This window comes from Solanum lycopersicum, chromosome 1, assembly GCF_036512215.1.
Source record: "Solanum lycopersicum chromosome 1, SLM_r2.1".
In the NCBI taxonomy this organism is placed as follows: domain Eukaryota; kingdom Viridiplantae; phylum Streptophyta; class Magnoliopsida; order Solanales; family Solanaceae; genus Solanum; species Solanum lycopersicum.
The window spans coordinates 72,512,883-72,538,011 of record NC_090800.1 but is presented as its reverse complement, the minus strand read 5'-3'; the positions used below and the strand labels follow the sequence as shown (position 1 = coordinate 72,538,011).

The 25,129-nt window shown below is 32.9% G+C and overlaps 1 protein-coding gene across 1 annotated transcript; it reads right to left on the bottom strand.

The window, feature by feature from the left end:
- Positions 1–211: 211 nt before the first annotated feature.
- Positions 212–4,629, bottom strand: LOC101249758 (cellulose synthase-like protein D4). Its single transcript, XM_004229255.5, has 6 exons — positions 3,825–4,629; positions 3,311–3,691; positions 2,424–3,228; positions 1,930–2,337; positions 1,505–1,839; positions 212–1,432 (listed from the first exon to the last, which is right to left on the bottom strand). Exons 1-6 carry the CDS (start codon positions 4,253–4,255, stop codon positions 457–459), a joined length of 3,336 nt encoding a protein of 1,111 aa, XP_004229303.1. The 5' UTR covers positions 4,256–4,629; the 3' UTR covers positions 212–456.
- Positions 4,630–25,129: the final 20,500 nt, after the last annotated feature.

Genomic DNA, 25,129 nt, shown 5'->3' with positions numbered 1-25,129 from the left:
TGACAACACCTCCCATGACAGGTCAACACTTAGGTGTGTAGAAAATAGAGCAATATACAATTTAGATGGGTAAAAGTTAAAATATATAATTGAAATTTCGAATATAGATGGAGGGAATTTGAGTTCAGACCATTTTCTCTAAAATTTATTTTAAAATATGTTGAGATAAACATGTGTCAATCTATGAAAAAAGGTAAACGTATAAGGAATGTGTATAAAATATCATAGACATTAACCGTAACACACAAATTGTGTAAAAACATAACAATCTCTTTTCAGTAAATACAGACCAACACAACGTTTCTAATTTCCACAGCCAATTTTTTGTTGGATGGAACCGCTCTATTTATTTGTTTTACCTAATCTAATAACTCTATATTTTTTTAAAAAATGGTAATAATTTACATAAATTAATTTTGCAATCTAGTTTTACTCTAATCTGCAACAAAATTTGATTTAAGGAAATTGAAATCCACCACCAGCAACCCCTTGTACAGCAGCAGGACCAGCTGCTGGATTAGCAAAAGCTATCCATAGCAATGATAGTGTTATAGCAATGAGCCCTGACCAAACAAACACAATTGTGGGTGTTTTTCTTCTTTTACCCATCAATCCTTTAGCAAAAGGATACAAGTGAGCCAACACCCAAAAGGCGAAAAATGCACCACCAATGAATTTTCCCCATTGAGGTATAATGGCGAATATCGCTCTAGAAAATGCTACTACAACTGCAATTATGTTAACCATACCAATGACTATAGGCGGTATCATCAATGGAGTCCATTTCACCATGTACAATTCAGCATACGCTTCGTCAACGTCTTCTCCAACAGGTTTGTTAGATGTAGGAGTAAATGATGTTTCAAATCCCATGAATACTTTAAGCAAACCTAGCACAACAGCAGCAAGATGTGAACTAGTACCTGAAATAACCCAAAATTGTTCATTTCTCCACCAATCCTCTAAAGAAACTCCTGACCACTTCACCTCTAAGATAGCTGAACCAATGATACAGATGGATAGACCGAATAGATAGACTAGGAACGCAACGCTGAAATTTTGGACTACGAATTGACCGGATATGAGGCAGAGTGCAGGGAGAAAACAGAAAACAACGAGGAAAATGGATGTGCAAGGATAAATGCTAACGTTAATGTAAGCAATACGTTGGAGGAATTTGAGCTTTCTTGTTCCAAGAATTGCATTGTTTCTTGAGTAAAAGATTTCAACGGAACCTATAGCCCAACGGAGGACTTGATGTAGTCTGTCTGTTAGATTTATAGGAGCTGATCCACGGAATGCATCACGTTTCGTGATGCAATATATAGAACGCCATCCAAGATTGTGCATCCGGTATCCAGTAACCAAGTCTTCCATCACTGAACCATAAATCCATCCCATTCGAATACCCCAATCTGTATTTTCTTCGTACCTAATTGAAATGGAAGTTGTATAAAATATAAAATAGGTATAAAATTCAACACTTCTGAGTTAGTTAACTTACCAACAAGATATAACAGAGACTGCTTCGGCAACGTTGGTGGCATCAAGAGGTTCCTTTGGGGTTCTAAGAGCGCCAGGGGGTCGTCCAAACTTAACAGCAGGGTGATCAGCGATTGGACGACCTTGGAACTCAGCAATTGGAATAGATTCAGCTAACATTGTGGAGTTACCAAATCTCTTAGTTAGTACATTCACATCAAAGTCATAATCAACTTCTGTGGCTTTCAATGCTTCAGCCTCTACATCTTTTTGTGGTGTCTTATCTGGTTTTGTTGGCTCGAATCCATAAAGTGCAAATCGCCTAAACATGCAGCCCGTCCCAACGTTCATAGGACCCTATATATATATATACACACACAGACATAATGGATGATCAAGCATGTTTAATATTGTTTTTGGTAATTTGAATAGAGTGGTTATAGTCACCTGCAGACCATCAAGGGCGCGCATATTTCCATCAAAAAACACAGTGTTGTGATTGGCATAACGATCAGAGGGATCGATTCCTTCAAAACGTTGAGGGAATTGAATAAAACATATGTCTTCTCCACCTCTGTCCATCATGAAACACATGCCTTCACGAATAGCTAAGCAGTTGTATATATAGTGATCATAATTAAGGTTGAGTATGAATGCACCATTAGATAAAATGGCAGAAGCTCTTACTAGGGCATTCATGGCACCTGCTTTTTTATTGTGATCATACTCACGTCTCTTCTCACGCGATACATACACAAACATTGGAAGCCTTATGTCCACCTCCGAAAAATCTAATAGCTTATCTTGATCACCCCCTCCCATTAGGGGATCACTACTTGGGGGTTTCAACATTACCTTTAAATTACAATTTCATTTATGTATATCAATATTTGTAATTAGGATTCAACAATTATGTACTACTATTTGCTTGAGAAAGTAACCTGAAGGATCCCGGGATGATCATCATTGCGATGATCCCTGCTGGGGATAGACCATGAGCCAGGCCAGTGAGTTCCATCAGCCATCCAAATAGCCTTTTGCACTTTGATTGCTTCTGCAGGATCAGTTTCATTCTCTTTCATCTGCTTTAACATCTTCATTTCTTCTCGAGCATTAAACGCGTCTGATCTCCTTCTTATGGAATCTTGCAGACTGTTCATTCTTACCTTAAATTCATCATATTCTCTTTTTACCCTTCGTCTATCTTTAACGAAATCACCTCTCTTCTTGTTCTTTGTAGGGTCTCCCTTGAGGAGAAAATAGGCTTCAGGATTCCTAGGCTCAATAGCATGTTTCCTGCAGAATGGTACCCACAAATCAGCAAAGCTAGTAGCTTCTGCCATTGCCTCAAATGTTAGAAGGGTACCGCCATCGTCTGAGACATAGCACGTTAGCTTCTCCACGGGATAGTCAGCTGCTAAGATGGATAGGACAGTGTTGGCTGTGACAAGGGGCGGCTCTTTCTCTGGATCAGCCGTTGATACAAATATATCAACTGCTGGTAGATCTGACCTACCTAAAGGATTGGATGGTGATGGCATTTCAAACTTCTCGCGTAGTACCACTAAGTCGGTAGACCGATTAACTGGCGACATCCTGGGCATCTGATCCACAAGCCATGAAAATGCAAACCATATTTCACATATAATTGACATCACGTATAACCACATTGCCTCCGGATTTGGATGTTGTATTCTCCATGCCAAGAAGAATACTAGTAGTACTAGTCGAATAAAAATTAGCAACCTGTACACAAACTGCAATAAATTAAAAATACATCAAACTGATGCACAATTATCTTTACAAACACGAAATGAAAACTACAAACCTATAAGGGCTAATGAGGCTATGTGACATTGGCAACACCCTACTGAGGGGTTTCCAAGGTATATCAGCAGATGTATCCAACATGGTCTTAGGCATACCTCCTCTATCACCATCATCTCCATCCCTATCATCAGGCCAATAAGCATTTCCATACCCGTAAGTTCCTTGTGTCTCGAACAACCATTTGTTGTGATCAAACTCTCCATTTTGATTTCTCCTGATCATACCTTTTGAACCATCTGGTGCCGGTAATGACAATGCTCCATTAGAAAAATTTGGGATCTCGTCATCAAGATCCCCTACCTTGTAAGCTTCTTTGCAACCGGGGCATAGACCAACGTCTTTCTGTGCATCCATGTAACAATCTCTACATATTTTGAACCTAAACACAAAACAAACACATAAACTTTGATTACTCGAACTTTCACCCACTAGGTGAAACGTGAGTTCGATTCCGCTGAATCACAATTTACACATCAACTTTGTACCTTATCAACATGTAATAGCTAAATTACCTGCATTCACATGGGATTACATCGTTACCACGTTCATCTTTCATGATCTTTCCGTCACAAGCAGGCATGGAACATGATGATCCTTTAGATCCAGCCATTTGAGGATGATAAACTTCTGATTCAATGATCTTATCCATAAGATGTGCGCGAGTGACACTGTTGAATCCCCCTGTAAATAATGAATTAGAAACATATTGCTCTTCTGCTTTAGCAGCAATAGACATATCCATTGGCTGATTATCAGGCGTAGGCGGGATTTGAACAGTATAATTCATGTAATCTCTTGACAATTCACCCGACATATCAATGTCTTCTCTAGACATGCTAACATATCGTCCACTAGACGTTCTACGTGCAAATTTTACTGCTTGTCCACTTGAACTTCCCTTATTACTTATCTTCTTCGATGGTGCAGCCGTTAAGCTTGCCATTTTAGCTATGTAAAATAACTAGCTAATTTATTTTCGCGAAAAAAATTAAATGAATTGTGTGATCTTCTTCTCAACTGTGACAACAAATGTTCCCTTTCTTCATCATCATAACTTTTGAAAATCACTCTGGCTCTTGTTCGATGTTGCTTAGTATTTTTATTTAGAGTACTAAAAAATGGAAGGAAAAGAGAGGTTGTTATTGAATTAATTCAATGTACTTTAACTAGTCGATATTACAATTTTTTTGTTTTGTTTTGACTAGTTCTCCGATTAATTCGAGAACCAATGAGAGGCATACTAAGCAAAGAAAAACTAGCGAGTATTAATTTATGGGGAGGTTGAGAAGGTGTTTGATTGGATGAAAGCGAAAATGTAAAGAAAATTGAAAATTAAGTAGGAAAGTTATAGATCGAAATGAGAACATAAACATAGAATTTTAGTTATTACAATTCTAGCGCTTTTTATGAAAACATATAATAAAAGTAGTTCAAAAACATTTTGTTACCAATGGTTTTTTTCATAGATAAAATAAAATAATTCAATCCGTCCATATTTGATATGGGTAAAAATTAATTGGGTAATAAATGAATTGAGTAAAATACTAGTTTAATCATATTTTCATGAATAAATAGTATTTTAGTTGAGAATTCAATATGGAGAAGATATTTTTTTTTTTTAAGATGAAAAATGTTGAACATGCTTCATTTAGTTTTATCATATCATAAAAATATAAAAAAAATTCTATAACTTTTCAATATAAAATAAATTTATGTAATAACAAGATAAAAAATATTTTCATTTCAAAGTGAATGGATATTTGCATTTTAGGACTAAAACATGCTTAATGCACTTTAAGCAATGTCAATACTAATACATGATTTGCTTAGTTTACACTATTATTGATTATCAACTATAAAATTAAATGAATAAATAAAATGTAATTGTAACTAACAAAAGAAATATACATTTAAATTTTATATTTTTGAAGGGTCAAAATACTTCATCTTTTCAATTATATAGAAGAATAGTTAGTTTTATAGAGTAACATAAAAAGGAAGAGAAGTTACATTATTTTTAATTTAGTGATATCATGAAATTTTAGTGGTTAAAAGTTAGAAGCTTAACCCATTTGGCTAATTCATATTTTACCCATATTTTTATGAGTCAAGTATGATATCAAACCATATTTTATCCATGTGAAAAATCAGTTACTCAACATAAAAATATGAACAAATTGAACGGGTCACTAAAATGTGAGCTTATTTTGCCGGCACTACATGAGATGAACGACACTCTTACTGTCCTAGAATACTAAAGTCTTTTGTTGAACTAGTCCAAGATCATCTACTAATTCTTGTAGCCATATAACCTCTTTCACTGATTTCGTAATTGTTATAAAATTAGTCTATGTGGTGGACAAAGCAAACAAAAGATTGCAAAGTTTTCTATTAACTATGACACTACTAGAAAAAGTAAAAAAATAAAGATACCTAGACTACCTACGTAAGAACCAGATTCTTGTTCGTAGAAATAAATAGTAACAAACGAAACAGAAATTTATCGTGGAAAACCTTCTTCTTCAATGAAAGAAAAATCAGAACCTACACTTTATAGGATTTTATGAAACTTCACTAACTTCAAAGAACAATTTAAATTTACAACTCTGTAATCAAATGGATTAACTTCAATGCCCCACCTCAACAGTTCACTCAAATTGTTCAACAATTTACTATAATCGGATATTCTACTATTCAAGAAGTCAAACTCATTTCTTGTTACAATTCTTTTTGACGATTAACTATAGTCATTTTCTCTACTCTTCAAGAAGTCAAACTTACTTCATGTTACAATTCTCACAAATTCTCTTTCGTACTTAGAAAATCATCCGTAAACAATAATTCTAAGATGTAATGATGCAAACTAAACTTTGGAAAGAAAACCTAAATCTAGAGAAAACCTAAATCTAGTTCTTCTTTCGTCTGCTGCCTGGATCTTTTCAGCGCTACACGAACTCTTACTACAAAATATTCTCAAGTTATGATTGTGTAGAGAGTTGTGAGTCTCTTTGTCAACATTTCTTTTATAAAAATGAATTAAACCATAGTTGAATAATTTAAGGAAAATAATTTTTTTTCTCAAAACTTTTATTTCTGCACTCATTTTGTAACAATTTCAGCTAACTTTCCAATAGAAGTTGATAGTGGAAGGAGTATTAGTTAATAGAGGAGATACGAAAGGAGTGATAGCAAACAATAAAATCCTGGATTAAAAGTAGCTAAATGAAGTTCAACGTCTGAGATTAGTCGAGAGGTTATCATATACACGTTGAGGGAAAGAGTGGAGACGTGAAAAGAAACTGATATTCTACAATTCTCAAGTTTTTCCTTGCCTCTTCTCTCTTCTTTTCAACTCCGTTCTGATCATGTCTTCTTCTTCTTTCGTTTCAGATAGCGATCAAGGAGCTTCTTCTTGCTATAGTTATTTAGAATTGTTTCAATTCTATAAATTATCTCAGTTATTGTTAGATTGTTAGTTCACTTTCAGATAATCGAAAATTGTTCCACAAATATTGATTGTGTTTGAGTTTACTTATTGTTCTATTGAATTTCGAGTTAAATTCATAAAAATTGGTATCAGAGCCACTGCTTCCACAATTGTTGTTGGTTACTTATAACTAAAGGCACTCGAATGCAAAGTATGGACGAGAAATTAACCCAACATGATGAACTGCTGATCAAACTACGGAATAGGCAACTAACTTTGACGGCCGCTCAGCATGGAATTCAAGGTACTTTAGAGCTCCCACTATAGCGTATTAATGTCACGGAGCGTGGTCAGGCGAGAGGTGATGCAATCCTTCCTCTTCCTGTTAAGGATGCTCGATCGGCTCGACCCAATCATATACATGTTCCTACCCCTAAATGGGAGCTTCCTAGCTTCGAAGGCTCTAATCCTAATGTATGGATTCGTAAGTGTGAGCGTTACTTCAGTCTCTATAGAATTGATGATGCCAGAAGGTCGAGGGTGCAACTTTTTACTAGAATGGAGATGCAGAGATTTGGTATAATTCCTTGTTATTGTGTAGAGGTCCAGTCACTTGGGACGAATTAAGGAAGAAATTTGTTATAGGATTGGAGATGTTCTGATGGAAGATGTGGTAGAAAAGTTTAACAAGCTCAACCAAACTGGGGATATTGAGGATTTTTTACGAAAATTTGAAGATCTAAAGGCTCAAATGATCATGTGAAACCCAACGCTAAATGAATCACACTTTTTGTCTAGCTTCATTGGAGGCCTCAAAGAGGAGATTAAGTTTCCTGTCAAAATGTTCAAGCCTACTAGCTTTAGTTTTGCTATTCAGCAGGCTAGGATGCAAGAAAAAGCAATCGAGGCTGCATTGAAGAAGCATAGAGCGTCTTAAAAAATGATAGGAAATGTCCTTAATGCAAATAACCCTATGTTTCCTAGATCAACACCCGCTACTCAGAATCCTGCACCTTTCAGACAACTCTGAAGTGTATGAACATCGAAAAACTAATCACCTCTGTTTTAGGTGTGGTGAAAGGTACACTCCAGGTCATACTTGTAGAATAAAGCAATTACAATGTATTTCTGGTGGTTCTGACGAATTACTTGTGCACTTAGATGACCCACAGAAGGTGGACGTTGAGGTGATTGTTGATCTGATACTGACATACCTGAGGCTCTATGTCTTAGTGCTCTGTCGGGAAATTGTAATGGGGTCAATACCATTCTGGTTGCAGATTGGGTAAAGAAGAGGTCCCTCTTTATTTTAGTCGACTTTGGCAATACCCACAGCTTTATAAATGCGTTAACTGTAGTGGAAACTGGTTATCAGTCTTGTCGTGCAACCAATCAAAGTTATTGTTGCTGATGGCAATTATGTGTATTGCAATTCCATGTGCCCTCAATTCACTTGGAAAATGGGGAGCAAAACCTTTGTGGAAAACTTGTGAATCCTTAATCTAGGGGGTTGTGACGTTATATTAGGTAACGACTTGATGAAGAAGTATAACCCTACTAAGTTTGACCATGAGAAACAATGTGTGACCATTGGGAGAAAAAGTTACAAGGTGGTTTTAAGGGCGATTTTGGACAAGGGTCAGGTTAGCATGATCACTGGTGGTACTATGAGTAAACTATTTTCGAAGGTCAAATCATTATGCCTCATTTGTTCCTTATCCAAGCTACTGGTAATCGAAGTTATAGAAGAGGTGAATAGTTTTATTCAAGGGGTACTCTCTCACTATGCTGATGTGTTTGTTGAACCTAAATATTTGCCAACTGCAAAATCCCTTGATCATACTATTCCCTTGAAACCAGGCACATCACCAGTATCTCTCAGACCTTACATATATAAATACAATCAGAAAGAAGAACAAAAAAAAGTAGAAGAAATGCTCAATAATGATATCATCCAACACAGTCAATCACCTTTTTCTTCACCAGTCTTGTTGGTTAAGAATAAAGATTGAACTTGGAGATTCTGTGTGGACTATAGGTGTTTAAATGAAATAACCATTAAATATAAGTATCTTATACCAACAGTGGATGACTTATTGGATGAACTACAAGGATTTGTGATTTTTCCAAAGGTGGATTTGTGAGCTGGATACCATCAGATCAGGATGAAGCCTGAAGATGTGTTCAGAACTGCATTTAGGACCCATGTGGGTCATTATGAGTTCAAGGTAATGCCCTTTGGTCTCACCAATGCTCCTGCAACCTTCCAAACACCGATGAATCAGGTGTTTCGACCCCTACTCAGGAAGTTTGTCTTGGTGATTTTTGATGAAATACTAGTGTATAATAGGTCCCGTTCAAACCATGTAGTTCACCTAAGGGTTGTGTTTGAAGTGCTTAGAAAACAATCTTTGTATGCTAAGAGATCTAAATGCTCATTTGGTCAATCACAAGTGAAGTATCTAGGCCATATCATTACTTCTGAAGGCGTGTCTACCGATCCAAGCAAGGTCCGGTCTATGACTGAGTGGCCTACCCTACCACCTTGCGAGCACTTAGAGGTTTTTGGGGCTTATAAGATATTATTGAAAGTATGTTCGCAACTATGACATCATTTGCAGGCCACTAACAAATTTATTGAAAGGGGATACTTTTAGGTGGAATGAAGAGGCTGATCAAGCCTTTATAGCTTTGAAACATGACATGTCCACTACTCTCGTCTTGGCTTTACCTGATTATACTAAAGAGTTTAATGTCGAGGCTGATGCAAGCTTAACTGGAATCGGTGTTGTTCTTATGCAAGGCAGTACACCCATAGCTTACTTCAGTAAAGTTTTGACTCCTAGACATAAAGGAAATCCATCTATGAGAAGGAATACATGGCACTTCTTAATGTTGTAGACAAATGGAGACACTATATTCAATATAAGCACTTTGTGGTCAAAACCGACCATCACAACCTAAAGTATCTCCTGGAGCAAAAAGTTGCATCTGTTGCGCAGCAAAAGGGTCTAACTAAACTATTGAGTCTAGACTATAAGGTACAGTACAAAAAGGGTGCTGAGAACAAGGTGGCAGACACGTTATCTAGGCAGTTTGAGGATAAGGAAGGCAGCATGCTCCATGCCTTAGCTTGTGTGTCATCTATTAGTTCTATGGTTCCTACTTGGGTGCGAGAAATTCATAAAAGCTATAAAGATGATCTTGAAGTCACTGCACTAATATCTGAGTTCTCGGTGTCTCATTTGGATCCTCATCTATTCCATTATTCTTCTAGTATTCTAAGAAGAAAGGGCAAGGTTTATGTGGGCAACACTGGTGAGTTAAAACACCAACTGATCACCACCTTTCATGACTCACCTGTTTGTGGTCATTTTGGACAGTTGTTACCTATAAAAGGTTAGCACAAGTGTTTTATTGGCCTCGAATGAGGCAAATGGTAATACAACATGTGGAGGCCTGTGATGTGTGTCAACGAAGTAAAGATGAGAATGTGCCTTATCCAAGGTTATTACTACCCCTTCCCATTCCTGATCAAGCATAGCGGCACGGATTTTATAGAAGGATTGCATAAGTCGCGAGGCAAAAAAGTCATTCTAGTGAAGGTGGACAGGAGGACCAAGTTTGCTCACTTTATGGCCTTATTTCACCCTTATACAACCAACACAGTAGCAACCAAATTCTTTAAGCATGTACATACGCTTCATGGGTTGCCTGAGTCCATTGTGTCCGACAGGGATAGTATATTTTTGAGCAATTTTTGGCAGAATTTATTTAGATTATTAGGAACTCAGTTGCACTACATATCCCCCTCAAAGTGATGGACAAACTGAGAGAGTTAATAAGTGCATCGAAAACTACCTCAGATGCATGACCTCTCATAGACCAACTCAGTGTAGGCAGTGGTTTTCTCTTTCCGAATGGTGGTACAACACAAACTTTCACAGTGGTATTCAATGCACTCCCTTTGAAGCATTGTATGGTTATACTGTTGCCAATCTGTGTTATGCAAATCAGAAATTACTGGTTGTAATAAATCAGTTAGAAACACGAAGTAACTGAGATTTTTAGAACCAGTAAATAAGATGAACAAAAATTTATTTGTAAAAAATAATTAAATCTGTAAAACTTACCAGAAATGATCTTAAATAAAACTGGTAAGTTTTATAGATTCAATTATTTTTTACAAATAAATTTTTATTCATCTTATTTACTAGTTCTAAAAATCTCAGTTACTTCGTGTTTCTGACTGATTTATTACAACCAGTAATTTCTGATTTTCATAACACAGATTGGCTACAATCTTAAGGAAATTATTCCAATTTGTGTTTCTGGTGGAGACAAAAATCTTTGTGATTTTATACTCCTTTAAGTCTGCAATTATAATTATTGCTTACTTATATTGTATCAGTTTTGGACGCTTAAGTTCAAAACTGTTTGTCGCTTGAGCAGTCTATACGTTGGATGCATGAAGCGTTTCTAGAGAATTAAACTAGGTTTCAGATTATAAGCAAATTTAATTTAATTATTAATAAATTAATATTTATTAAAATTGTACGGTTAACCTTTTCAGATGCTTCACTCATCTATATAAATCCTTCCAACAACATGTTATTGTCCAATAATCTGTTACTCTCTTATGTGCAGCAATCAAGTAACTTCTTTTCTCCTCTTTATTTATGAATAGCTGCTCTGAATTTTCTGTTTACTGTGTATGTCTTTATCTAACTTATTTCGTTTCATTATCTTTATCATTTGTCGCTAATGTTCTAAGGCTAGAGTATTTTGTTGTGGGAAAATCGTCTAAATCCACTTTTATTGAATATTTCATATGGTAGTCTAAATAGGGTATGTAATGGTTGAATATGTGTAAGACAATATTAATATTTTCTCAGTAAGTCTAAATAGATATAATGATTTTGTTCATAGCAAACATGGATTCTCAGAGATAAGTTTCAGGAGTATGAGTCAAGTGTGTAGTATTGTGTAGCTTTGCTTTATATTTTCAATTTTGTATAGTTGATGGGCAATGTTAGATCCTATTACTACCAGTAACGACAGTGATAGTGTCATTTTACCATCATCTAACGTCTATAAGTGTAATGCTCGCAAACAACATCCTAAAGTCAGCAAATTTTAACCAAATGAAATATGTTTCATCTCAATATGAAGTTATGATGTTGAAGTGGTGATTATATTTTCCATTTTCTATGGTATTGGCCATGTGGCAGAAGAAATAGTCAATGAGTACATTTTTAATCAGATAATTTAACTGGTCATAATTGGTCAATTGTTGAAGCGTGAAATGGTGTACATTTAGAAACATCACTAACATTTCAATTTGGTGATGAGAAAAAAGGAATTGAAAGTAGATGGTCTATTATCTTCCTTTCATTTTTACTGATAATTGAATATAAGTTTTATGTGTTGAAATAGTTGACATTGTGAGTGTTCTTTTAAAAGAAATTTGATTGCAATTTTGCCCTACGATTAGTTGGAATATACCCTAGATCTCACTTGTGGTATGTTTTTGTTCATTAGTTAGATATCTAGAAGATCCTTCGGTTTTAACATTTTCTGATTTAGTGGGTGATTGAAATTTATTTTTATATTGGTTATGGATCAGTAACATAAGCAAAGAATGTGAAAGATCATTCTTTTTTTTTTGTCTGTTGTATAAATGTTGCTCATTTTTTGTTTTTATTTATGCTTCTGTTTAGTTTTTTGCTTTTTGAATTGGAGATTTGGAAATTTGAGTTCTATAAGCATCCTTTTGAAGTGATTAGACCTTGCTACTTCATTTTCTTGGTATAAGTTTCGTAGCTATAAGGCCAAAGATGGAGAATGCAAGCATTAGGTTATATTCACATCACGCCTTTTGCGGTGTCGACAATCATATATGAAGCAAAATAATGTATAAAATGTCTCATACGAAAACACATCATCTCTCTTTTTTTGTACGGATAAACTTTGCAATGCTTCCACAAAGCTGGATATAGCTACTTGGTAAATATTAGACGTTAGAAATTCCTAGGAAACTAAAATAAATGTTACGTACATCAAGGACAAGTAGATTTTTTCGCATAAATTTTATTTTTTATGAAATTCAAAAGATTCGGCTCTTGTTTAGGCTTCCAACAAATCAAACAAACCAATTGTTTTGGTTGGTAGTTTGTGAGTACTTACATTTATGCATGAAACTAGAGGACAATTGAAGATAATACAACATAAATACAAACAGGCAATACCATGTTATGTTGAGCTTATTGCATGCCTAAAAACTAAAACAATACAACATTGAATCCATGGGTTACATTGTCATAGGAATAAAGAAGTTTTGAAACTGGATGGTGGCCATTTTGTGTAGTGGGAGCTTCAATCTTGATGATATCAATAATGGAAGAATGTTAGTTTTGGTGATTAGCAAAGATTTAGGTATAAAAGACTTCTCCAAATGGACAATGTAAGTAGACTTCTCTTCTGAGGTTCTTTCTAATAATAAAGAAGGACTAAAAAGAAACCAAGTAGACAGAAGGAAAGGTACTCCTAAATAGTTTTTTTCTCTACACTTAGTGTCATTCCTTCTATAACACAAATATGAATTGTTGAAAATATATGTTAATTTCTTTATAAAGATTATTATTAATGAATAATTATCTTTTCATTTGCTTTTATATTTAGAAATTGAAATTTATTGTGACAATTATGTTGCTTAAAAGGTTTTAATAATGGTGATGTTAATGGTAATTGAAGAGACATATAGGTACCTCCACGGTTACAAGTTATTTTCTCATTACTTTGGGTCATTCATTTTTTACTTTTATTGGCATTACTATAGTGGGATTTCAAAAAAATGAGCTTCAACTTCTTATTACCCGCGGAGTCCGGCTGCCATTAACATTTCCTGGACTTTATTCTTTTATTTGTATCTTGCTCTTTGATAAACTAAAGATATCGCTGAGAGAAATTGATATTACTTGAAAGACATGGTTAGGTATAAAGTCTTATTGAGTTAAAGCAATAAATATGAATTCGTATGTTTCTCCAGTTTGATATACATTGTAACCATTGATGAGAATGTCATCAACAGGCTAGAGTGAACTTATGTGATGACTAAACATAATTACTAAAGGGAATAGATGCTTAGCAATGGAAGGGCATGTAAATGAGATGAGGTCTCAAGTTTAGTAAGTCAGACTATCAACATGGGTTTCCTCACGTTTAGCAAGTACGGATTCCCAATATATGTTGTCTCATGAGATAAAAATCCCCACGTTTGGCAAGTTAGGGTTTCTAGCAACAATCTGCTTTACCCTTAACTATGTGACCACATAGGATTGTAGCTTAGTGGATCCACCTAGATAGCTATGCACGAAAGGTTACACCTTAGGCAAATGCTAACCCTTTTTTTTTTGGTGTGAGAGTAGAACACCGGATTTCATATAGCTCTCATGGTATCATGTTGGTTACAACAACCTATTTCCCTAATGTAAAAGTAAATGAATGAAATGTATGAACTCTCACTGGGGCTATATTAAGGGATTCTACATGGTGTAAGAGAGGGTATGAGACTTCTCTTACGCATTGTACTTGTGGGTTCCTAAGAGATGGTTGTAGTGGTGTTGTCCTATGACTATGTTGCCTATGATTTATGTATGTCAAGTTGTGTATGATCTTCATGAATATGACAAGATATGATGTAATGTGATATTATGAATGTATATATGAAGTAGGTTGCTTAATGAGATACTTAGCTTTGCATAGGGTTATGAAATTCTATTATTTGCATTGCACGCTTGGGTTGTCTACATGTTGGGATGATATCATGTTGGGTTGGCTTATGATGCTTACTTTTTGTGCATATTAGACTTGCTTGGTAAAAAGCATGTTTTGAGTAAAGTTTCCTTTTATACATGCATTGATGATATCATCCATATAAGTCATAGTTAGTACGTGTGGTGTACCAATCCATATTTTCTTCCCTTTTTTTCCAAACATTATAGGTTTATCCTTTGAGGAGATTTCAAGGCTATTTCTCAAGACACTTGGATTTGCTTCTCCAAGTTGGTGAGTCCTCAAGTCCGAGGACAAGACCCTTATGTTGTAGATTTTAGCTCTTTTGTTATGTTGAAAGACATTGTTGTACTTTCCTACTTTTAGATTTCTTTTTTTATGTAAGGGCTAAGTCCTAAATTTCTATTCTCTATGTTTAGATGGTGTGATGTGACGAAGTTAGATTCTATTTTCCTTCTATGAAGTGAAGTTGAACTTCCAAAGTAAAAATTTTAAATTTTTTGCATTTTTCTCTATGATACATGCTATGGCGAAGTTGAACTTCCGAAGTTAGATTCTATTTTCCTTATATGAAGTGAAGTTGAACTTCAAAAGTAAAAGTTTTAAATTTTTCGCATTTTTATCTATGATACATGCTATGGCGAATGCAAAGGGCTTGTATAAGACCTCTTCGAGGTTGAATACGCCGGTTATGACTAGAAGGTGCTCTCGAGTTGGATCAATTCTCTTCAAGAATCCTAAGATTTTCAATCCAAGATTTTTCTCCACTCTTCTTTCCCAAGAATATCGTAAGAAAGACAAAATCTAAGGTTTCAAGTCTTTCAATTAATTTTTTTTCAAACTTCTTCAAGAGCTTTATTCTTCCAGGTCTGTAAGACTATTCATAGTATTAGAGTGATTCGTCCTCATGCCCTACATATCAATTCAGTCAGTAGTAAGTTGTATCTATGGTTTCACCCTCATTTTATGAAAGTCTTGAATATGAGTTATGATCTTATAATGAGTTCAGAATTCTTACATTGTGAGATTTGAAATATATTATGCTTTGATGAAATTCTTGAATTTTTTTGTTATGCTTGTTTCTATATGAACCCGGTATATACTAAGTTTCTTTGTAAAAGTATTTTCATGCCTTACAATGCTTTTGAGGATTAAAGTGAGTCGAAGAGATAGTTTTAAAATATTATTTTCAAAAAAGTTAAAAGAAACTTAGATGATTCCAAATGTATTATTTTTACATTGAAAAGAGAGTACAATTTTCAAAAGAGTATAAACAATTTTTAGACAGATTTAGTATAACTTATTAGTTACCTCCTAAATAGGCCTTTTGAGAAATTAACTCAACCCATAGAATGCTTCTACATGAGCATAACATTATATTTTGGGAGTAGTATTGAACATCGATTTGAGAAAGAGTTTAGATAACTCAAACTCCATAACCTACCCCACCATCATAGATAGGATCACATTGCAAGACAGATGATTGCCTCAAGAAGGATTTTTTAGCGGATCCAACAGTTCAGTTGCACCCTATACTTCAGAATGGTATAGGGCGACTCTGGCAACGTGGAAAAGACGTTGTATCATCATGAGACTCATAGTGATGGTTATATCGGTTAGAGAAAATCCACAGTAAAGTATATATATACATTTTAGTTTACTAGTTACTATTATTAAATCTCGTAAGAGCTTAAATGATTTTCATCATGATTTATACTATATCTTTATTCAGTAACTTTCAGTTCATTTATTATTTTATTCAACCTTATTACATATTCGTACATGCAATGTATTAATTTCATTTGACGTGCATCGTTTCATGATTTAGATTCAATAACTTGGGATCATCAACAGGAGTTCCGTTGAGATCATATCATTCAGTCGTCAGCTTTTAGTGAGGCCTCCTTGCTTTCGGAGGACTATAATTTTATAATTTGTTAGTCGTAGCGTTTTGAGGTGTCGTGGGTCTTGTCCCGACACCTATCTATATACAATAGAGGCTTCATAGATAAACAGTCTTGGTCAGTCTTAAAACTTAATGTTTAATATTCAGGGTACTTAGATATCTTTGAGATTTAATAAACTGTTTTTAAACAACATCAATTTTTATTGTTTGAGTTAGTCTTCCGCTTAGTAGTCAATCAAGGCATAAATTTTCTTGGAGACCAACAACGATTCTCGAGTGTCAATCCAGTTTAGGGTGTAAGCTCGAGGTATGATAACAATGCTCGAGAATTCCCAACTACATCCCTATATATAAAGCTCGAATAGTCCAAACCTATAAGGAAAACGTTCTCTTAATCCTAGAAAGACAATATGTTCCTTTCCTACTCTATTAGGTCAAGGGATCTCATAAATCAAAACAGATTATTAGTATTCTAAAATATACATGGAAAAAATTAAAAATATACTTAATACTTACTAATAAATTTATCTTCTAGCAATATTATAGAATATCTGCATAACTTTTCAAGATAATCATCAAAGTAAACTAGAATATTCTACAAAAAAAAACTATGACATTCCAAAATTTAATTTTAACTTTTTGACAATCTATCCTACGTGCTTTATTCAAATACATTGTTGATATGATAGATCTTTTCGATTTTATGAAATAATAAGATCTTTAATAGTTTGTTGTTTTTCTCTTAAAATTTTGTTTGTCTAATGTTGCAAAAACATTTTCTTTCCTTTTTGGATTGATACCCCAATCAAATTTAAGTCAACATGCTCTTGTTGAGGATTAGTACCAGTCTATTATCATAAATACTCACCGTGATAAGATTAATTTTTGGAAAAGAAATTGTGAAGAAAAAAGCAAGAAAAAGAAAATGAAATGAAAAATATATGGTCTTAGCAGTTGTGGTTTGGTAGTCAATGGTTATAATTTCTTCATATTTGTTAATGAGAAGAAATGAAAATTTTACATACCGTTACCATTTATAAATGAAGAATTATGTGTAAAGTTGCAAGAGTTAAAAGATGGACAGTTAAACATTTTTTTTGTAGAGATAAAAGTTGAAAGAAAATTACAAAAATATTGTGTTTAAGATTTTTATTTACAATGTAAAATATATACTTTATTTGTAAAACAAAACTTTTAATTACAAGTATAATATTTAAAATTAATATACGTTTTTATTATTATTCTTGGGTTAGTGTGTTTATTTGGTAGATCTCATAACAAGATTTCTTTTTCGCTCTCCATAATTCATCTCAATCACAATAATATTCTCTCTTAATGTGATATATTCTCTCTTATTACTCTCATATTTTCCATTGTTAGTATCTATGCAAAACTTCTATTCTTGGTAATATTTTTGGTTCTTTTCTATTCTTTCTTCTAGTGAACTCTTATATTTATATGAGTTTACATTAGTATAATTTACATAAATTTCATAGTGTAAAGAGTAAATTAATTATGCTTTATCTCTTTCTGCTTGGTCATTTGTCAACTGAATCATTAAACTTGATGAAACTCAATATTTGAACTCTTCTGACCATTGACCAAGTTTATGTGGCAACTTAATTATTAAGTTGACATAAACATGTGATTTCACGCGTTAAATGTGCGTGAATATCAAAATTTAGGCTAAAAATAATAATTATTTTTAAAAAAAAATTGAATATAATTTTTTTTCACTTGTTTCTTTGTTTCCAACCCCACCCCGTGCCACCGATTTCCTTTTCTCTTTCTAATTACCAGTACATTCTTCCTCCCATCCAAACATCAACTTTATTTTATTGGTTGACTTTATCCCTACCATTAAAAACAAGTTATTTTTATCTCTACTATTAATAAACTTAGCAAATATACCCTCCTTGGATGGGAGATCCCAAATCAATAAAAATAATCCAATTTTAACCCGATCCGACCCACTTAATAATATATTTCATTTTTTGTTTACCCAACTCAACTTTGTTTTCCATCACCACCACCACCAAAGCCACTACCCTCTCCCAGATCTCCTTCACCACCAGCAGTAAAATCACCGCCTCTCCCACTTAATAGTATTAACTATGCATGCAAAATGTATTATCTCAACTCAAACAAAAGAAGATATAATAACAACCTAGTTGAACTCGATTTATGAGTTAAGGCAAAAAATGACTAGAGACCTGCATTTTTCTTCCTACTAGCATTACTTTTTAAAAAAAATTCTCATTTACCAAATTTTTGCTACACTTGTCTCTCTTTGAACAAGAAAATGTTTCTCCCAATCAGTTTACAATATCTTCTGAAAAATTAAATTAAATTACACCAATGAACCATAGGCTTTGAACAACTAATTCATAAGGCTGACTACCTATTAAAACAACGGATTGTTTTGCTATTTTTACCAAATTTAGTATACAACAAAAACAATACAAAATCACAAGTAAAAAAACAGATATTGCATCCTTAAGAGGAAAAAATACTACTAGTACTAATTTATCAGTAGAGACTGAGTTTGTGCCAAAGATGAAAAACTTAGAGTAGTAAATTTATTTGTTTTTGCTGGAAAACAGAATGAAATTACAATTTTGGTTGTGTTAACTTTTGATGGAAATTCTAGAACGGATTTGGTCTTAGAAAGCAACAAATTGACTTTTCATAGGGCTAGATGCTTGCTTGGAGGAGGTAGAGTAATGAGAGAAGTGGTGGTGAAGGAAATCTTGGAGAGGTGGTGACTTTGTTGTTGGCGGTGGTGGTGATGGGAAAACAAAATTGATTTGGATAAAAGAAATGGATTATATTATTAAGTGGGTCGGATCGGATTAAATTAGATAATTTTAATTGATTTGGAGTTTTCCATTCAAAGAAGGATATATTGTTAAGTTTATTAAACATTAAGGGTAAATATAACTTGTTTTTAATGGCAGGGATAAAGTCAACCAATAAAACAAAGTTGAGGGATAATTTTGACCCTTTTCCCTTCTTCTTTTCCAACCCCACCCATTCCACCCATTTCCTTTTCTCTTTCTAATTACTAGTACATTCTTCCCCATCCAAACCTCATTTCTTTCTTTCTCCCCTTCCTAGCCTGTTCAATTTCTTTTTTCTCTTTCATTTTTTATTTTCATATTTTCTTTTCTCTAGAGAAATGAAAATGTGGTATTGTTGTGAATTTGTGTTGTCTTTTCATTTTCTTTTGTCATTTACAACTCATAAGGTGAGAAAGATTTGATAGTCTTCAAGAATGAAAAGAGATTGTCGATTGTCTTTGTAAAATTAGGTGAAATGTGTCATGTAAATTTGTGTGTAAATATTATCGTACATTGAGGTACTTTAATGATGATTCATTGATACGGAGAAAAGGAATTTATTAGTAGAAATGATAATAGGGCGGGTTGGGGTGTGTTAGGGTGGGGCAAGCATCGACCCGCTAAGATTTAAACCTGCCCTACCCCGCCCCATTTAATATTTTTTCAATTTAATAACTCGCTCCACTCTACCTCGCTACACCCTGCGTTGCCCTGTCCCGTTTAAATTTTAATTTGCACTTTTTATATGTTATATTAATTCTTTATACTCTTTCTTGATGGCAAAGGAGAACAATCGTCAATACAAAAAAAATCATCAAAGAAAAAGCTACCATTAAAATATTTTACTATTTAAAATGGTCCAAAGCTTACTTATATATTCCCAATAAGCTCGATCACAGAGAAAAAAGTTAATGGCACCAATTAATAATGTTAAGAATATGTATTTTATAGGAAAATTAATAATCAAGTCATAATGCATAACATAATTAGTTAAAACAATATTACTTTAAAATACTTATTTAAAATGTCAGAATGACACTATTTTAGAAAATATTTTGTATTCAGATTTTATTATTTAAATTTTCTTTTATTTATCAAAACACTCCTACATTAGACCAAATTCTAAAATTAATAAACTTTTAAATAGAAAAAAAAGTAATTAAACCAATACCCATTAACCTTCTTTCTCCATATTTCACATTCTCTTTTCTCACCTTTCATGTTTTCTAACTGCTCTTTCTTCAAGATTCTTCCAAATTGTCAACAAAATCTCTAATTTAATTTCAAGAGATTTTTTTTATTGGCAAAGGTGATTTGTTTATTTACTGAGACTTATTTTTATTTTCTTTTTAAAATCATCGATTATGGTGTAGATCCGGCTATGAATAGGGAAAATCTGAATTTCAGCATGATTCCATCCACACGACTAATGAAATCAACAATTCAAAAAAAAATTATGGGTGCCGAAGAAGTTGATGAAATTGTTGAAGATCAAAGTGATGAAGAATAACTTTATGGCATATTGCATTTTGTATTGAAATTATCATATTGTATTCTTTATTGTTTTTATGGTCTATTGCATTTTGTATTCATTGCAAAATTCATGTGGTATCTTGCTGAAATTTGAGTTGTTTAAGAATAACTTGTATCTATTTTGTAGGTTGTATTCATTTCAAATTATTTAAATGTTTAATTTTGTATTATATTATAGGATAATAGATAAATTATTTTACAAAATTTTGTATATTATCGTAAATTAGGCTTCATACAATTTTATATATATGTATTCATTCTAACTATATGCCAAAAAAATTAATTTTTTTTGTGCTCACTGTATTTCACTATCATTTTGCATTTCAATCTCACTTTGTATTTCGTTCTCACTTTCTATGCTTTCACAGTAAATTAGTTTTGTGCAGTGAAAAGAAGCACAACTATTGAATCCTATAATGACTATAAGAAGGTTTCCAAGGACCCTACTAGTTGTTCAACCTCCCCCCCCCCCCTCCCAACCACGTTGTGCACTAGACTATTCCCTGTACTTATTAGAAATAGTTCAATCGTATATGATAGTGACGAATATGAGGAACAAGACTTGTGTTATGGTTGTAGTACAGATGAAGAGGTTACCAAGTTTTGCTTCTACTAGCCAACTGTTTAAATGATTTTTTATTGTTAACTATATTATGCATGTTTAGCTCTCTCCTATGCATCAATGATCTTCACAAATAATTTCAAATAAGTTTTCTATTTTTTTGTGCTCACTTTGTGTTTCAATCTCATTTTGTATTTCATTCGCATTTTCTATGCCAACAAGTTTTGCATTTCTTTTGTGCTCACTTTGAATTTCAATATCATTTTATATTTCATTTTCACTTTTTATGCTAACAAGTTTTGGTATTTCTTTATTTATTTCATATCAATTTTAAATTAAAGCCAACAAATTTTAGATTTTTTATGCTCATTTTGTATTTCAATCTCATTTTGTTTGCCAACAAATTTTGAATTTCTTTTTTATTTTTTCATTCTAAACTTCTTCATTGCCCTCGAAAATCTTACATCAGTGGAGATTCAGTATTTTCAATGATGTGTTGAAAATTAATATTGTAAATTTGAGAAATAAGGGAGAAAAAAGTTATGTCGATTATGGAACCAAACACGTATAATAGGAAAGAAATTTTGCTAATTTTAATCCAAAAAGTAAAAGATGAAAAGGTTTAAGAGTAACGGAAAAAAATTATGTCTACTTAAAGTTATACTAAACGATTAGTAATTATTGTAACGTAACTTTGTTGGTTTAAATTCAAAAATTACCTTATTTGAAATATTATTTTCCTTGATTTTCTCCATTCTGTTATTAATTAATTGTATTTTATTAAATTAAAATCTTTTTTTAATTTTTTTGTTCCATGATTTTCTCTGTTCTGTTATTAATTATTTGTATTCTTTTCAAAATAGTAATAAATACATAACTAATCCTTTAACAAACTAAAATAATAACATTTTTAATAAATAATGAAACTATTGCTAAAGAGTCCCACTAAAAACTAAAATATTGCTATTTTGAAAAGTTTTCCTTATTTATTTTGTTTTTGGGATTAAACAAAACTCAACTGAAATAATGGGCCTTTTGGCCCAACACAACTCAGCCCTGCCTTGCCCTTTTAAAATTTTAAAAAAATTAGCTTTGACCTGCCCCGCCCTACCCCATCCTATTTAAGAAGTGCCCTATCTTTCCATGTTAAACCCTTGCCCTGCCCTTTCGTATCATTGTCCTGCCTCATTGTCGTTCCTATTTATTAGTCTAAAAAGTCGATGTAGACATTGGTAAAAAAATACGATTAAGAGTTGCGAATGACGAAAACTGAAAAAAAATTGAACTATGATTTTTAAAAACTTGACGAGGTTTGTCATGGCTATAGACAATGACGTCCAGAAGAAGAAGAAAATAAGGAGATTGGAAAAAGTATTGATGGTGTTTGTGCGTTGAGGGAAGTGGAGGAAAGGTGAGAGAAAAAACTATTTTGTTTTATTTTTTAAAACAGAAACCTTTTTTTTTTCTTTTATCTTTTATGGAGTAACATTTTTAGTTAATAATTATGAAATATTTATGAAATAATTATGACATGACATTAATATATCTGATGTAGATATGACATGTCATTTTTGTAAGCGAGAGTAAGTTACACGCATGGTTGAAGGCGTTTAAAAATTTTATTTTAATTGAGTTTGAGGGTAGTACAAAGAATTGATCAGACTATTTCGCCTTTTTATAATTACCTCTAATTCAAGAACAAAAAATCTTTTTGTTGTTGCTTTTTACTATGAAAAAAATCTATGGATTCTATAGAAGAATCGTAGGTCAAGCTTTGACGCAATATTAACAATTCTATTATATGTTGTAAATTATGCTTTGAGTTGAATGCATTTACTCTATCTCCATAAGTAAATATAAAAGAGCAATTCATGTCACCAATAGTGAAAAGTAAGAAGATGTTAGTGCAAAATTTTCATTATCACCTTTAAGTCGACAAAGAAAAGGTTAAGAAAAAAAAATTGCCACGGTTAATTCGAAGAAGATTTTGATGATCATAGTAAATATGATTTGTATCATGTGCATGATTTATAAATTATTGAAATAATTTACCAACAGAAAACTATTTTAGTGTATAGACTTTGGTGGTGATTTTGTACAATCATTGATGAAATGTTATTTTAAATAATGACATGTCTTCGCGAATATATTTTAGTGGATGATCTGGTACAATAATTGATGATTTGTTGATTTTTAATTGTGATATGCTTCAGTGTATATTTTTCGATCATTAGATGAATGGTATAGTTAAAATATTGGTATATGTTGATTTAAATTTGATTGATGGTGTGACTAAATTTTTGGCGATATGTTGATTTAGTACTGTAAAAGAAATTAATGGTAAAGTTGGTTTTAGTTAATTTGATGATATCAACTTTTTAGTATCATCAAATTAATTTATATGGTGCACAATGTGGTGCAATCTTTGTGTCAAGTTTAGATTTTAATAAGTATAATAATTAAGACATATTTGTTGGTTAAAGAATAGTGATTTATTGACGGGGTGGCCTGGGTGGGGATGGCGGGGGAGTGGTGTGAAAATTAAGTAAAAAAATTGAAACATATTTCAAAAGCAATTTTGTATGTGGGGGGGGGGGGGTAGAGATTGGGTGAGATAAAAAAAATTTAACATTTGAAACATTTTTCAAATATAATTTTTAAAATTTGATTTTTTTTGTTTGACTGGAATAGTTTTGTGGAAGGGATAAAAATATATTTGAAATTTAAAAATATAAGAATCTTTCTCTTTGAATGAGGAGGGTTGTATATGGGTCTAGTGAAAGAAATTAAAGGCAAATTACATAAATCACATATTTTTAATATAAAATTATAATATATCCCTTACAAGTTTATAATTATAAAAGTCCCTGAAACGGATACAATAATTTTAATGTTTTTTTTAATAACATTTTAATTTTAATTTTTTACGTGACATATTTAAGGTTAGGACAATTCTTGGACGAGGGTCACTTTTGGGCGCGGGTCATGTCTATGCACTTTTGCAGACCTTTTCATTTATATCTGGGCTTTGCCAATCTTATTAGGTCATTAAATTTTGATTGATTGTTATTTATTTTATCAGTTTAGACTAAGAATGAGTTAAGACACTTTAAAAGGGAAAATTTTGGGTTCTTTAGAGTTTTAGAGGTTTGATTCGAGATAGATAATAGTTGGTATGTTTCTCGGGTTATATATGTATGTGCCTGTGGATAAGGAGCCTCAAATTTACATAAAAGTGTTGCAAAAGTTACTTGCATACTATTTAAGTGAAAATTTTGACGTAAATAACTTAAACTCATCAGAACTATGAATATCCAAGAATGAATAGTTTAACTATGGTAATTAACGATTTATTGTTATGGTTATAACATGCTTTACGCCTTTTTTTCTCTACTTTACGTGCTCGTTTTGGCAAGGTTATTAGGCTAAGTTGATCGAATGGTTAACTACATTGCAGGATAGCAGTTTCGCGGTATCCAGTATGGCTACATCATTGACATTTGACAGAAACATGTTGGATACTGCAGGTTGAGAAATCTCCTATGGCGATTTTCGCCTTCTAAGTCCTTGGAGGTCTCTTACTGGACTCTACTTCAGAGTCCACGCTTAATTTGAACGTCTTGACCTTCATATGTATTCATGTTCATGCTCTGAATGTGCTGTTAGATCTTCTCATTCATGGTCTGCACCGGGATATCGATATTCATCTTGAGATTTAATCCAATGAGAATAAACTATTGGAATTGCAAGAGTAC